Source organism: Moschus berezovskii, chromosome 13, assembly GCF_049115385.1.
Source record: "Moschus berezovskii isolate FMDL1 chromosome 13, NW_MosBer_1.0, whole genome shotgun sequence".
Lineage (NCBI taxonomy): Eukaryota > Metazoa > Chordata > Mammalia > Artiodactyla > Moschidae > Moschus > Moschus berezovskii.
The window spans coordinates 67729407-67744417 of NC_142472.1; the positions used below are offsets into that span (position 1 = coordinate 67729407).

Consider the following 15011-nt stretch of genomic DNA (forward strand, 5'->3'; position numbering starts at 1 on the left):
TTGGCTTTCTACATAAACTTAGACCAGTATTATCAGTATTTGAAAGGAATTGTGCTAAATCTGTATATCATTATGAGAAGAATTGACATCAGCTTGAGTCTACCAGTCTATGAACACAGTATGTCTTTACATTTTTTTAGATTCTTAAATTCCTTCATCAGTGTTGTGTCATTTTTAACATCTGTACCCTGTACATGTATTGTTAGGATCATACCTAAGTATTTTTTTTTGAGAAATTATTAATGATATTCTTTGTATTTTTCAGTTTGATGCCCATGTGTGCATCGTTAGTTTATTGCTGGAGGAATGAGGCTCCCTGACTTCAGACTCTACTACAAAGCTGAAGTAATCAAAGCAGTATGATACTGGCACAAAAACAGAAATATAAATTGGTGGAATGGGATAGAAAGTCCAGAAGTAAACCCACACACCTATGGTCAATTAATCTCTGACAAAGGAGACAGGAATATACAATGGAGAAAAGACAGATCTTCAGTAAGTGCTGCTGGGAAAACTGGACAGCTGCATGTAAAAGAATGAAATTGGAACTTTCTCTTTGTTAGTTTTGATGCCCATGTGTTAGTTGCAAGTGTATAGACATACACATGGACTTTTGTGTTTTTATCTTGTATTCTGTGACCTTGTTGAGCTCATTTATAAGATCTACCCTACATATAGATGTCCAGAGGCATTTTTCTTTTCTTTTTTTGAAATCCATTAGTCTTTCTAATATATCTTGGCATTGGTTTTTCTGGATTGATTTCCCAGTACTTTGTGTGCTTTTTCAGTATTTTATTTCAGGTCTTTTAGTTTTAGAATTTTTCTTTTTAAATTATTGTCTTTATTGTTATTTCTAATAATTGTTACCTTCATTTCTTTTTTATTAAAATTTTATTTCTTTACACATTCTGTATCTCTTAAGCATTATCTGTTGTGTGATTGTTCTTGGTTAGGTTTTCTTTCTGAAATTTTCAAAATTTTCAAATTCTTTCATTTCTATTACCTAATTTTTTAGTTTTTCTGAATAATAATCTTTCACGTTTTCTGTCGTTCTCTAGGATATAATTTTTATCTGTTGTATTTTAATGGATCATTCTGTTCCTTATGTCTTATAACGTAGAATTTGACCCCAGTCCTTTTATGTTGTTCATTTTATGATACGTTTTCCTGAGCTTTTCAGAGCGAGGGGATGGGTTAGGGTAGCTTTTCTAGCCATACCACTCTAGACCACCTTCTTCTTTTTTAAAAAATGATTATATATATATATATATATTCCTATCTTCTGAGATCTGGCTCTTTTTCACTCACCCACTTTCGTCTGGATCCTCTCTCTATTTTGCCCTAGTTGTGCCTGTCTTCAGTTCAGTTCAGTCGCTCAGTTGTGTCCAACTCTCCGCGACCCCATGAATCACAGCACGCCAGGCCTCCCTGTCTATCACCAACTCCCGGAGCTCACTCAAACTCATGTCCATTGAGTCGGTGATGCCATCCAGCCATCTCATTCTCTGTCATCCCCGTCTCCTCCCGCCCCCAATCCCTCCCAGCATCAGACTCTTTTCCAGTGAGTCAACTCGTCGCATGAGGTGGCCAAAGTATTGGAGTTTCAGCTTTAGCATCAGTCCTTCCAGTGAACACCCAGGACTGATCTCCTTTAGAATGGACTGGTTGGATCTCCTTGCATTGCCAAGGGACTCTCAAGAGTCTTCTCTAGCACCACAGTTCAAAAGCATCAATTCTTTGGTAATCAGTTTTCTTCACAGTCCAACTCTCACATCCATACATGACCACGGGAAAAACCATAGCCTTGACTAGACGGACCTTGGTTGGCAAAGTAATGTCTCTGCTTTTTAATATGCTATCTAGTTTGGTCATAACTTTCCTTCCAAGGAGTAAGTGTCTTCTAATTTCATGGCTGCAATCAGCATCTGCAGTGATTTTGGAGCCCCAAAAAATAAAGTCTGACACTGTTTCCACTGTTTCCCCATCTATTTCCCATGAAGTGATGGGACCGGATGCCATGATCTTAGTTTTCTGAATGTTGAGCTTCAAGCCAAACTTTTCACTCTCCTCTTTCACTTTCATCAAGAGGCTTTTGAGTTCCTCTTCACTTTCTGCCATAAGGGTGGTGTCATCTGCATATCTGAGGTTATTGATATTTCTCCTGACAATCTTGATTCCAGCCTGTGCTTCTTCCAGCCCAGTGTTCCTCATGATGTACTCTGCATGTAAGTTAAATAAGCAGGGTGACAATATACAGCCTTGACGTACTCCTTTTCCTATTTGGAACCAGTCTGTTGTTCCATGTCCATTTCTAACAGTTGCTTCCTGACCTGCATACAGGTTTCTCAAGAGGCAGGTCAGGTGGTCTGGTATTCCCATCTCTTTCAGAATGTTCCACAGTTTATTGTGATCCACACAGTCAAAGGCTTTGGCATAGTCAATGAAGCAGAAATAGATGTTTTTCTGGAACTCTCTTGCTTTCTCCATGATCCAGCGGATGTTGGCAATTTGATCTCTGGTTCCTCTGCCTTTTCTAAAACCTGCTCGAACATCTGGAAGTTCACGGTTCACATATTGCTGAAGCCTGGCTTGGAGAATTTTGAGCATGACTTTACTAGCGTGTGAGATGAGTGCAATTGTGCAGTAATTTGAGCATTCTTTGGCATTGCCTTTCTTTGGGATTGGAATGAAGACTGACCTTTTCCAGTCCTGTGGCCACTGTTGAGTTTTCCAAATTTGCTGGCATATTGAGTGCAGCACTTTCACAGCATCATCTTTCAGGATTTGAAAGAGCTCAACTGGAACTCCATCACCTCCACTAGCTTTGTTCGTAGTGATGCTCTCTAAGGCCCACTTGACTTCACATTCCAAGATGTCTGGCTCCAGGTGAGTGATTACGCCATCATGATTATCTTCGTCGTGAAGATCTTTTTTGTACAGTTCTTCTGTGTATTCTTGCCACCTCTTCTTAATATCTTCTGCTTCTGTTAGGTCCATACCATTTCTGTCCTTTATCGAGCCCATCTTTGCATGAAGTGTTCCCTTGATATCTCTAATTTTCTTGAAAAGATCTCTTGTTTTTCCCATTCTGTTGTTTTCCTCCGTTTCTTTGCATTGATCGCTGAGGAAGGCTTTCTTATCTCTCCTAGCTATTCTTTGGAACTCTGCATTCAGATGCTTATATCTTTCCTTTTCTCCTTTGCTTTTCGCTTCTCTTCTTTTCACAGCTATTTGTAAGGCCTCCTCAGACAATCACTTGGAATTCTTCTCCCAGAAATTTCTTTCCAGTTACAGGGCTTTTCCCAGGAAGGAGGACTTCAGCCTCTTGTTTTTGAGTCTGCTCTCGTCATTTCTTACAGTGTTTAGTCCCTTTCATTTGCAGCTATCCTCAAATTGCCTTTCTAAAGTCTAGAGATTCATGATTTGGGGTTCTCCTCCCCTCTCCTCCTTCAGTTACCCAGTTACTTCTGCCCTCCTGTTTCCGTCAGCAGATATGCTGAGAACGTGTCAGTCCTTATAGGTGGTGATTTAACCAGATTTAACCTTCTTGTATTTGAGAATTCATGGGGTTGCCTTATCACCCATTGTAGATTTTGTCCATGGGATTTTGGTTTGACTCTCTTGGTAACTTTTTTTTTTTTTTGGTGAAGTGAAAGATTCTAGATTTTTAAAATTCATTGAAAGATTTTATTCAAGAGAATTGTAATACAGGTTTGCATTAGAAACAGAATGCTCTGGCTACCTTATGGAAAACTGGTTCAGTGCATAGAAGGAGACTAGTAATGATCCAGGTGACATGATAGTGGCTTAGTCTAGGATAGTGGCAGTAAGGCTAGAAGGTTTGAATCCTATTTTGTTGACCTTGTTGGATGTCAGAGAATGAGAGAGTGAGTAGACATGGATGATCTACCAGGATTGGGGTTCTTGAACTGTTTGGGTGGTTGCACTGTTTCCTGGTACTGGGGATATTCATGGAAGCATAGGTGGTGTTTTTTTCTGTGGGGGAAGATCAGGGAGCAGGTGTGGTATTTACAAGCAGCTGAGTTTGAGGCCTTGCAGTGATCTGTCCCCATCCCTAAATTTACACACAGGCACACATATTTTAATTCTTCATTGAGCCCTTTCCTGACCCTCTGATCATGTCTCTTTCTGATACAGAACTTTATTATTTATTTTCCTATCTTAACAATTAACACATTTGTATTACTGCATGTTATTACTATCTTTTCCCCTAGACCAGCTGTTGGCAAACTTTTCTTAAAAGGACAGATAGTAAATATTACTGGCTTTGAGGGGCCAAGAGACAAAAATAAAGGTATCATACAGACATTTAATATCCTTTATACTGTAATCACTTAAAAATGTACAAACTATTCCTGTGGGGCCCTGCAAAAATAGACAGCTTGCCAGAATTGGCCCACAGGCTATGGTTTGCTGACCATTGTACTAGACTATAATTGCTAAATTTGCTTTCTAGTTGCAGGCATATTGCGTGGAGCATTTTGGTTGGATTTAGTAAATTGTTTACAAAAGAGTGAATATTGTGCTTACAGATTTGAAGCCCAGGCGAGAGAGCAGAATGGATATTTGGGAGTGGTCTTCAAACTGTAATTGAAGACGGAAGAGTAGATGAGATCACTTGGGAAGAATGTAAGGAAGGAGAGGCCCTAAGATGAAGCCTTTTTCTATAACTTAAAGAGAGTGGAGAGTAAGTGATACCTAATTCAAAGGTACTTGTGCCATAGATGGTAGTTAGGACCTGTTGCTGACTGACCAAAGCCATTTGGCCGTTTACACCCATAGGTTCTTTTGGATGAATCAGTTCAGTTCAGTTCAGTCGCTCAGTCGTGTCCGACTCTCTGCGACCCCATGAATCACATAGAAGGCCTTTAACTGTATAGATAGGTGAGGGTAATAGGTGATTTCCCTTAGAAATTTTACTACCAGTGAGTTATACTATTATTATTATTGCTTTTGACCATGCTGTATGACTTGTGGGATCTTAGTTCCCCGATCAGGTATTGAACCCAGGTCTTCAGCAGTGAAAGTGCTGAGTCCTAACCATTGAACTGCCAGGGAATTCCCAGTGAGTTATAATAAAATAACCCTTAGACAGAATTTGCTGTTAATTCTTAAACAAGTGTGTATTAGCGAGCAGTCACAAGAAGTCATGGAGCTTGTTTTATGAATTTAGCTCTTTTAGACCCTGAACTACCACCTAGCAATAAAACTTGAACCCTGAAAATCCCATGGACAGAGGAGCCTGGTGGGCTGCAGTCCATGGGGTCGCGAAGAGTCGGACACGACTGAGCGACTTCACTTTCACTTTCCACTTTCATGCATTGGAGAAGGAAATGGCAACCCACTCCAGTACTCTTGCCTGGAGAACCCCAGGGATGGCAGAGCCTGGTGGGCTGCCATCTATGGGGTCACACAGAGTTGGACACGACTGAAGTGACTTAGCAGCAGCAGCAGCAGCAGACACCAGAAAGATCTAACTAGAATTAGGGAACAAAATCTTTCAAGATGAGGTGGGCCACAGAATCGCTCAGACTCAAAAACTTCTCTGAAGACCGACTAGGGCTTGTCAGATTCTTAAACTGCGAACAGGTAAGAATCAAGGCACTTGTACAGTATACCTAGTTAATCCATATGTCTTGAACAATTCCAGTTCAGCAATAAAAAATTATTTCCAACATCTCTTACATTAAGTAACAAACAAGTGTCTAAATTCAGAAGTTGATATTTGAAGCATGTACTAATTGGGAATTAACTCCTGATTTGAGCATGCTAACTAACCTCCTCTGAAGTGTAGAGTCCTCATTTATTTAGAGAACTTTAGAAGTTAACCCACCACTTCTAGCCTTGCTGAAGTAGTATTTTAATGGAAATTATAGTGTAGCAGTAACTTGATCATATTTTCGAAGAGATAGGCTGCCTGAGACCTTTTTGTTGTCTACTGACTTTTTTTAAAAATTAATTAATTATTTTATTTTTGTCTGTGCTGGATCTTCTTGCTACGTTTAGGCTTTCCCTGGTTGTAGAGAGCGGTGGGCATCTCATTGCGGTGGCTTCTCTTGTTGCAGAGCACAGACTCCAGGGCTTCAGTAGTTGGAGCATGCGGGCTTAGTTGCTCTGCTCAATGTGGGATCTTCCTGGATCAGGGATCGAACGTGTCCCCTGCATTGGCAGGCGTATTCTTAACCACTGGACCACCAGGGAAGTCCTTGTGTACTTTCTTTTAAACAGTTTGTAAACAATTGAGTTGAGTAGTTATTACAATCAGAATATCTTTCTCTTCTCAGTTTTAGTAACGGTTGGATTAGGCAAACATTTTATACAGGCAGATTTTGACAGTTGGTAGTTTTTCAGGTGAATAAAGACAGCTTTCTTTACAGAGTGATCAGATAACACTTCATTAATATTTGTATTTGCTCAACATTTATTATAATTTGTATGATTAATCAATACATAAAGCATTCTCTGTATTAATAATGTTGAAGCCTAAACCCAGAAACATTAAATATAGAATTATATTCAGGGCTCTCTCTTTTTACTGTTGAACCCTGTTAGTAGTAATAGTTTTAGCAGTGCCTTTTTCCATCACATCAAATAAATGTTGCTAATTTGAATTTTGTTTGGCAGTTTCCTTTACATTAAATATATATCTGTCTTTAAGCATGAGTTTATATCTAGATTAATATTTCAGTGTATTTAACAAAGTTTATAATTTGGTTTCCGTGGGATTCTTTTTCCTACAAAGAGATTAACTTATCACTGCAGTTTAAGAAAACTTGACAGAGGCACAATAACAAAAGATCGTTAAATAGAATAATATTAATAACAGTGCATCTAGTAGTGTATTAAAATAATAATACACCGTGACATGTGGCCTTTATTCTAAAAATGTAAACACTTACTGTATTTGTGTGTGTAATGAAATAATCCATTATATCACTGTGTTAAGGGGAGAAGGGATATATGTGCTGTCCTTTGTGGCTCAGTCATATCCGACTCTTTGCAGAACCATGGACTGCAACACGCCCGGTTCCTCTGTCCATGGGGATTCTGCAGGCAAGAACACTGGAGTGGGTTGCCATGCCCTCCTCCAGGAGATCTTCCCAACCCAGGGATTGAACCTAGGTCTCCTGCGTTGCAGGCGGATTCTTTACCAACTGAGCTACTAGAGATATCTAGTTATTTTAATAATTCCTATTAAGACATTTGTGAGAGAACCTCTTAGTAAACTTAGAAGGATACTTCTTTATCTTTTGATACAAAATACCTGTCTCAAGTTTATTTTCATTTTTATGTGATTTTTAAGGTCATAACAATGAGTAATTTACTTTTTTGAAACATTAATTGTTTGAGATAGAATACATCAGTTGCAGGCATAAAAAATTGGTTCTGGCTGACTTAAAAGCAAAACCATATTGGAAGACTATGAGGTCGTTCATTGAATGAGTAGAGACACCAGATAACTAGGAATATAGCAAGTTCAGAAATAGGCATGACTCACTGCCTTGTCCAGATACTTTGGTAATTAACATGCTTTTTAAAAAACTTTCCCCCTTTCTATTTTGCTCTGGGTTCAGAGTTACAGGGCAGAGTTCTGTTGGCAGAATTTGAACTCATGCTGTTTATGCTAGGAGAGAGTGAGATGATTTTCCTTTTTTCGGAGATGCTTTAATAGGTGGTTCCATCAAGACTATACAATGGAGAGTATATAATTCCCCATAGAAACCTGGGTGCAGTTAGCACAGGGGCTTGGGTCTTAGGCAGCTGAGCTCTGTCTCCCACTCCTCACAGAACTAATCAGGTATCCAGTAAAATAGACAGGAGTTTTGACTTTTTAGCCTCCTATAGTTCATCATTTAAAGTCTAAAACTGATTAATCCTTAATCTTTAAGAATAAAATCTAAAAAAAAAAAAATGCCGGAGACCTTAATTTATACTAGCAGTATCAATATTTAGATACTAAATGAAATTTTTGCTTTTCTTACAGACAATGCGAAGACACAGAAATGAAGTGACAGTTGAATTGCGAAAGGTAAGAGTGATTTGTGTTTAATTAAAAAATAGATTTTTTTCTGATGTTAAAACTTTGTATAACTTGAATAATGAAAATACTATGGCAGATTAGTGGGCATCCCTAAAACTATACAGCATAAAAACATATGGTTAAATAATTTATGATGGTATACATTTTTAGTACCTTCCATTTATTGAGGTGTTAGGTACTGTGTGAAGTACTGTACCACTGTTGTTGAAATTCTCATAACATCTGGTGAAGTTCGATACTGTTTGTTAAAGACACTTTAGAAAAATAAATAAAAATAGAATAACCTTATATTCTACCAGTTGGTTGCAACTGCTGTTAAAAATTTGTTTTGTTTTCTTCTATTAATTTTGAATTGCCCTTGATTAGATTGTGTTTTTATGCAAGCGCATTTTAGTTTTTTAAGCATATTTTCTTTTAAGGAAGTTTTAATTATCCATTAAGAAAGTACACATAATAAATTCTGTCTATATACACATGTACATTTAAAAAATAGATTTGCGACTTACTTCTAAATCTTTGTGTTTGTCTTAGGTTAGATTTTCTTCATCTGATTCACTCCTAAAACTCATATATTATCTTAAATCTTTCCAGTTTCAGAGAAAAAGACTATCTTGATTCAGAGAGTACACACTCAGTGAGTCACTGAAATTAGATGGACCTGTACATTTATTTAATCAATTAGTCTTTAATACCCACTTTGTGTCATGAATTTTTATTCAGCATTGATATTATGCTACTTGGTATAGTATACAGTTCCTGAGATCCATTCTTCCATACCCCTTCTGACCCATTTTTTATTAAATTTGAAAAATACTTGCAAATCTCAGTTCTTTCGACTCCTTAACTTCATGGATACTCAGAGATTAACCTCAGTGATTTGTCAGTTTTCAGATTGTTAGGTCATATGGACCAGAGAACTGAACTAAACCTTAGCTTTTAATAAAATAAGTGAGGTGAGCTCCTTGCCAATCTTAACACTTTGGACTTAGCTTCTTTTTCTAACTTTTTATTAGCACATACATACAAAATATCAACACAAGTGTACAGCTTGATGAATTTTCACAAAGTGAACACTTCTGTATAATCATCTCCTAGATAAGAAACAGAACAGTACCTGTATCCTAAGGCCCCTTCACAGTTAGTGCTGTGCCCCAAGGTAACCATTACCCTGATTTCAAATGTTATAGATTATTTTGCATATTTTGAACTTTATATAAATGGAATAGTACGTGTCCATTTGTATTTGGTTTTTCATTCATCTTGTGAAGATCATTCTCTGTAAGAGAGCCACTAGGAATAAAATTGAAATTAAATAATTATTCATTTTTTGTTATCTCTTCACATTACATCAGCTCTCTCCCCAGATGTAAGCCTTCATTTTCCCTTAACTTTTCATGCTTGGAATACAATTCTGAGACTTTTGTATTGGTCTTGGTATTATTCAGAATTCTTTCCTGTTTTAAGCTTTTTAGCTCTTCTGGTATGCTTATAAATCTAAGCTCTTCACTTTTATTTATACTTGGCGATTTGTTTCTCTTATATTAATAGTTGTGCTCCCTCTGTATTTAATTTATAGAATTAAAGTTTCTTCCTTGCTGGAGTACGTCTTTTCTTAATACCACCTTGGTTTCTTTAGAGAGCACTTTTTTTTTAACTTTTATTTTATATTGGAGTATAATTGATTAACAATGTTGTGTTAGTGTCAGCTGTACAGCAGAGTTATTCACTTAAACATATACTTGTATCTGTTCTGTATCAAATTCTTTTCCCATTCAGGTTTTTTAAAATATTGAGCAGAATTCCCTGTGATATACAATAGGTCCTTGTTGGTTGTGTGCTCAGTGACTTTAGTCCTTTCGAACTCATCACAACCTTGTGGGCTGTAGCCCACCAAGCTTCTCTGTTCATGGGGTTTTCCCAGCAAGAATACTGGAGTAGGTTGCCATGCCCTTCTTTAGGGGATCTTCCTGACCCAGGGATCAAATCCGTGTGGTGGTGGTGGTGGTTTAGTCTAGAGACCTCTTTCTTATCTCATTTTTTCCCTTCTGGATAACAGTATTTCCTTTCTAATTACTCTGATTAATTCCTGAAAAAAAAAAAAAGCTTGTAGGATGATCAAAATAAAATTAACTGAAGAAATTTCAGGCAGTTCCTTATTTCACATTTCAGAATTCCTTGAGTAAGCATCAGAAAGTGACCCCTTTGTGAAACAAAGCATAGACTTCAAAGCTTAATTGATTTTGATGTACTTCTTCAGAGGTGTGAAGAGCCCTTCAAAAGAAGATTCTTCCACTCTTTAAGGACAAAGTATCTGTCTTTGATTTCAGCCTTGTTATCTCTTTTGCTCCATTGAAGAGAAAATCACAACATTGTTATTACTGACACTGAGATTGTTGAAAATACAAGAAAGGGAGCTAGTTCCCAAAGTTTCTTAGATGAGCTCTACATATTTCTACTAGGTGGTCAGCTTCTAAATTGACTGTGTTAACTACGCTCCCCCCATCCAACCCCAGCTTCCCGCACCCCAGTACTCCTAGGTCTCTTCCCCAGCCCATCTCAAAATGCTTAGTCAGATTCTGGACATGTAGTTGAAAGTATTAGTCACTTCATTGTGTACACCTCTTTGTGATCCTATGGACTGTAGCTCCCCTGTCCATAGAATTCTCCAGGCAAGAATACTGGAGTGGGTTGCCGTTCCCTTCTCCAGAGGATCTTCCCAACCTAGGGACTGAAGCTGGGTCTCCTGCATTGCAGACAGATTTTTTTCTACCGTCTGAGCCACCAAGGAATCACAGACATGCAATTGGTAAATGAAAGTGAAAGTCACTCAGTTATGTCTGACTCTTTGCAATCCCATGGACTATGCAGTCCATGGAATTCTCTAGGCCAGGATACTGGAGTGGGTAGCCTTTCTCTTCTCCAGGGAATCTTCCCAACCCTGGAATTGAACCCAGGTCTCCTGCATTGCAGGTGAATTCCTTACCAACTGAGCCACAAGGGAAGCCCAAGGAATACTGGAGTGGGTAGCCTATCCCTTCTCCAGTGGATCTTCATGAACCAGGAATCGAACTGGGGTCTGGAATTGTGATATCTTAAATTTTTACTTAAATTTACATAACTTATTGAAGTTTTACGAAAAACAGTTTAGTTATAGAGTAGTGCTATTCAGAAGACCTGATCTGTGACAAGTCAGGGCACTTGTTTTAAAATAGTAAACAAATCTGAAGCAGAGGAACGAATCAGTGAGCTGGAAAATAAAATGGTGGAAATAACTTCTGAAGAGCAGAATAAAGTAAAAAGAATGGAAAGAACTGAGGATAGTTTCAGAGACTTTTGGGACAATATCAAACACACCAATATTCGAGTTATATGTATCCCAGAAGAAGAGAAAAAGAAAGGGTATGAGAAAATTTTCGAAGAGATGATAGTTGAAAATTTCACCAACATGGAAAAGGAAATAGTGAATCAAGTCCAAGAGGCACAAAGAGCCCCATACTGGATAAACCCAAGGAGAAATATGCCAAGACACATACTAATCAAACTAACAAAGACTAAACAGAAAGAATATTAAAAGCAGCAAGGGAAAAGCAACAAGTAACATACAAGGGAAACCCCATGCGTTTAACAGTTGATCTTTCAACAGAAACTCTGCAGGATATATTTAAAGTACTAAAAGGGAAAAATCTACAACCAAGATTACTATACCCAGCAAGGATCTCATTCAAAATTGATGGAGAAATAAAAAGCTTTACAGACAAGCAAAAGTTAAGAGAATTCAGTACCACCAAACCAGCTTTACAGCAAATGTTAAAGGGACTTATATAGTCAAGAAATACAAGAGAAGAGAAAAGATCTACAAAATCGACCTCAAACAATTTAAAAATGTCAGTAGGAACATATATATCAATAATTACTTTAAATGTAAATGGATTAAATGATCCAACCAAAAGACACAGACTAACTGAATGGATCCAAAAACAAGATCCATATATACGCTGTCTACAAGAAACCCACTTCAGACCTAAAGACACATATAGACTGAAAGTGAGAGGATGCAAAAATATATTCCATGCAAATGGAAAGCAAAAGAAAGCTGGAGTAGCGATCCTCATATCAGACAAAGTAGACCCTAAAATAAAGATTATTACAAGAGATAAGGAAGGACACTACATAATGATCAAGGGATCAATCCAAGAGGAAGACATAGCAATTGTAAATATCTGTGCAGCCAACATAGGAGCACCTCAATACATAAGAAAAACACTAACATACATAAAAGGAGAAATTGACACTAACACAATAATAGTAGGAGACTTTAATACCCCACTCACACCAATGGACAGGTCATCAAAACAAAATTAATAAGAAACCAGAAGTCTTAAATGATACAGTAGATGAGATGGATCTCACTGATACCTTTAGGACATTCCATCCAAATGCAGAACAGAAGTGCACATGGAACATTCTCCAGGGTAGACCACATCTTGGGGCACAGATCAAACCTCAATAAATTTAAGAAAATTGAAATCGTATCAGGCATCTTCTCTGACCACAATGCTGTGAGACTGGGTATCAGTTAACAAGAAAAAAACTTTAAGAAACACAAACACATGGAGATTAAACAGTGCGTTTCTAAATAACCAGCAGGTTACTGAAGCAGTAAAATGGGAAATCAAAAAGTTTCTAGAAACAAATGACAAAACATAACAAAACCTATGGGATACAGCAAAAGTAGTTTAAGAGGGAAGTTTACAGCAATACAATCCTACCTCAAGAAACAAGAAAAACACCAAATAGACATCCTAACTTGACACCTAAAACAACTGGAAAAAGAAGAACAAAAAATCGCTAAAGGTGGTAGATGGAAAGAAATCAGAAAGATCCAAGCAGAAATAAAAAGAAATGAAAGAATAGTAAAGATTAATAAAACTAAAAGCTGGTTCTTTCAGAAGATAAACACAATTGACAAACCCTTAGCTGGACTCATCAAGAATAAAAGAGAAGAATCAAATCAAAATGAAAAAGGAGACGTTACGACAGAAAATGCAGAAATACAAAGGATTATGAGACTATTATGAACAACTATCTGGCATAAAATGGATAACCTGGAGAAATGGACAGATTCTTAGAAAAGTTCAATCTTCCAGGACTGAACCAGGAAGAAGTAGAAATTATGAACAACCCAATTACAAGCACTGAAATTGAAGCTGTGATCAAAAATCTCCCAAAGAACAAAAGCCCAGGACCAGATGGCTGCACAGGAGAATTCTCTCAAACATTTAGAGAAGAGCTAATGCCTGTCCTTCTAAATCTTTCAAGAAATTGCAGAGGAAGGAACACCTCCAAACTAAATCTACCAGGCCACCATCAACCTGATACCAAAACTAGACAAAGACAACACAGAAAAAGAAAACTTCAGGCCAGTATCACTGATGAACACAGATGCAGAAATCCTCAACAAAATTTTAGCAAACAGAATTCAGCAACACATCAAAAAGCTCATACACCATGATCAAGCTGGGTTTATTCCAGGGATACAAGGATTCTTCAATATACACAAATCAGTCAATGTGGTACACCATGTTAACAAATTGAAAGATAAAAGCCATAATGTAATCCAAATAGATGCAGAAAAAGCCTTTGACAAAATTCAGCACCCATTGATGATTAAAACTCTTAAAAAATGGGCATAGAAGGTACCAGCCTCAACATAGTAAAGGTCATATATGATAAGCCTATAGCCAACATTATTCTCAATGGTGAAAAACTGAAAGTATTCCCCCTAAGATAGGAACAAGACAAGGGTGTCCACTTTCACCATTATTCAACATAGTTCTGGAAGTCCTAGCTACAGCAATCAGAGAAGAAAAATGAAAGGAATCTGGATCAGAAAAGAAGTAAAGCTCTCACTTTTTACAGATGACAGAAAACCCTAAAGATAGTATCAGAAAATTACTAAAAGCTAATCAGTGAATTTACCAAAGTTGCAGGATACAGAATCAATACACAGAAATCACTTGCATTTCTATATACCAACAATGAAAAATCAGAGAAATTAAGGAATCAATCCCATTCACCATTTCAACAGAAATAATTAAATATCTAGGAATAAACTTACCTAAGGAGACAAAAGAACTGTACACAGAAAATTGTAAGACACTAATGAAAGAAATCAAAGATGGCATAAACAGATGGAGAGATATTCCATGTTCCTGGGTAGGAAGAATCAATATTGTGAAAATGACTATACTACCAAACACAATCTACAAATTCAGTGTGATCCCTATCATTCCCAATGACATTTTTCATAGAACTGGAACAAAAAAAATCTCACAATTCGTATAGAAACACAAAAGACCCTGAATAGCCAAAGCAGTCTTAAGAAAGAAGAATGGAGCTGGAGGAATCAACCTTCCTGACTTCAGATTATACTACAAAGCTATAGTCATCAAGACAGTATGGTACTGGCACAAAAACAGAAATACAGACCAACAGAACAAGATAGAAAGCCCAGAAATAAACCCATGCACTTATGGGTACGTTATTTTTGACAGAGGAGGCAAGAATATACAATGGGGCAAAGACAGCCACTTCAATAAATGGTGCTGGGAAAAGTGGACAGCTCCATGTAAAAGGATGAAATTTGAATACTTCCTAACACTATACACAAAGATAAACTCAAAATGGATTAAAGACCTAAGTGTAAGACCAGAAACTATAAAATTTTTAGAGGAAAACATAGAACACTCGACATAAAGCAAGATCCTCTATGACCCACCTCCTAGAGTAATAGAAATAAAAACAAAAGTAAACTAGTGGGACCTGATTAAACTTAAAAACTTTTGCACAGCAAAGGAAAGTTTGAGTAAAGTGAAAAGACAACCCTCAGAATCGGAGAAAATGATAGCAAATGAAGCAACTGACAAAGGATTAATTTCTAAAATATACA

The 15011-nt window shown here is 37.2% G+C and overlaps 1 protein-coding gene across 1 annotated transcript in view; it reads left to right on the top strand.

Annotated features, from left to right (window-relative positions):
- The window catches only part of KPNA3 (karyopherin subunit alpha 3), a 95141-nt gene that overhangs the window by 36823 nt on the left and 43307 nt on the right, over positions 1-15011 (top strand). Inside the window, exon 2 of the mRNA XM_055426143.2 lies at positions 8006-8050. Within this exon, the coding sequence (XP_055282118.1) occupies positions 8006-8050 (45 nt within the window). The remainder of the gene's footprint in view (positions 1-8005; positions 8051-15011) is intronic.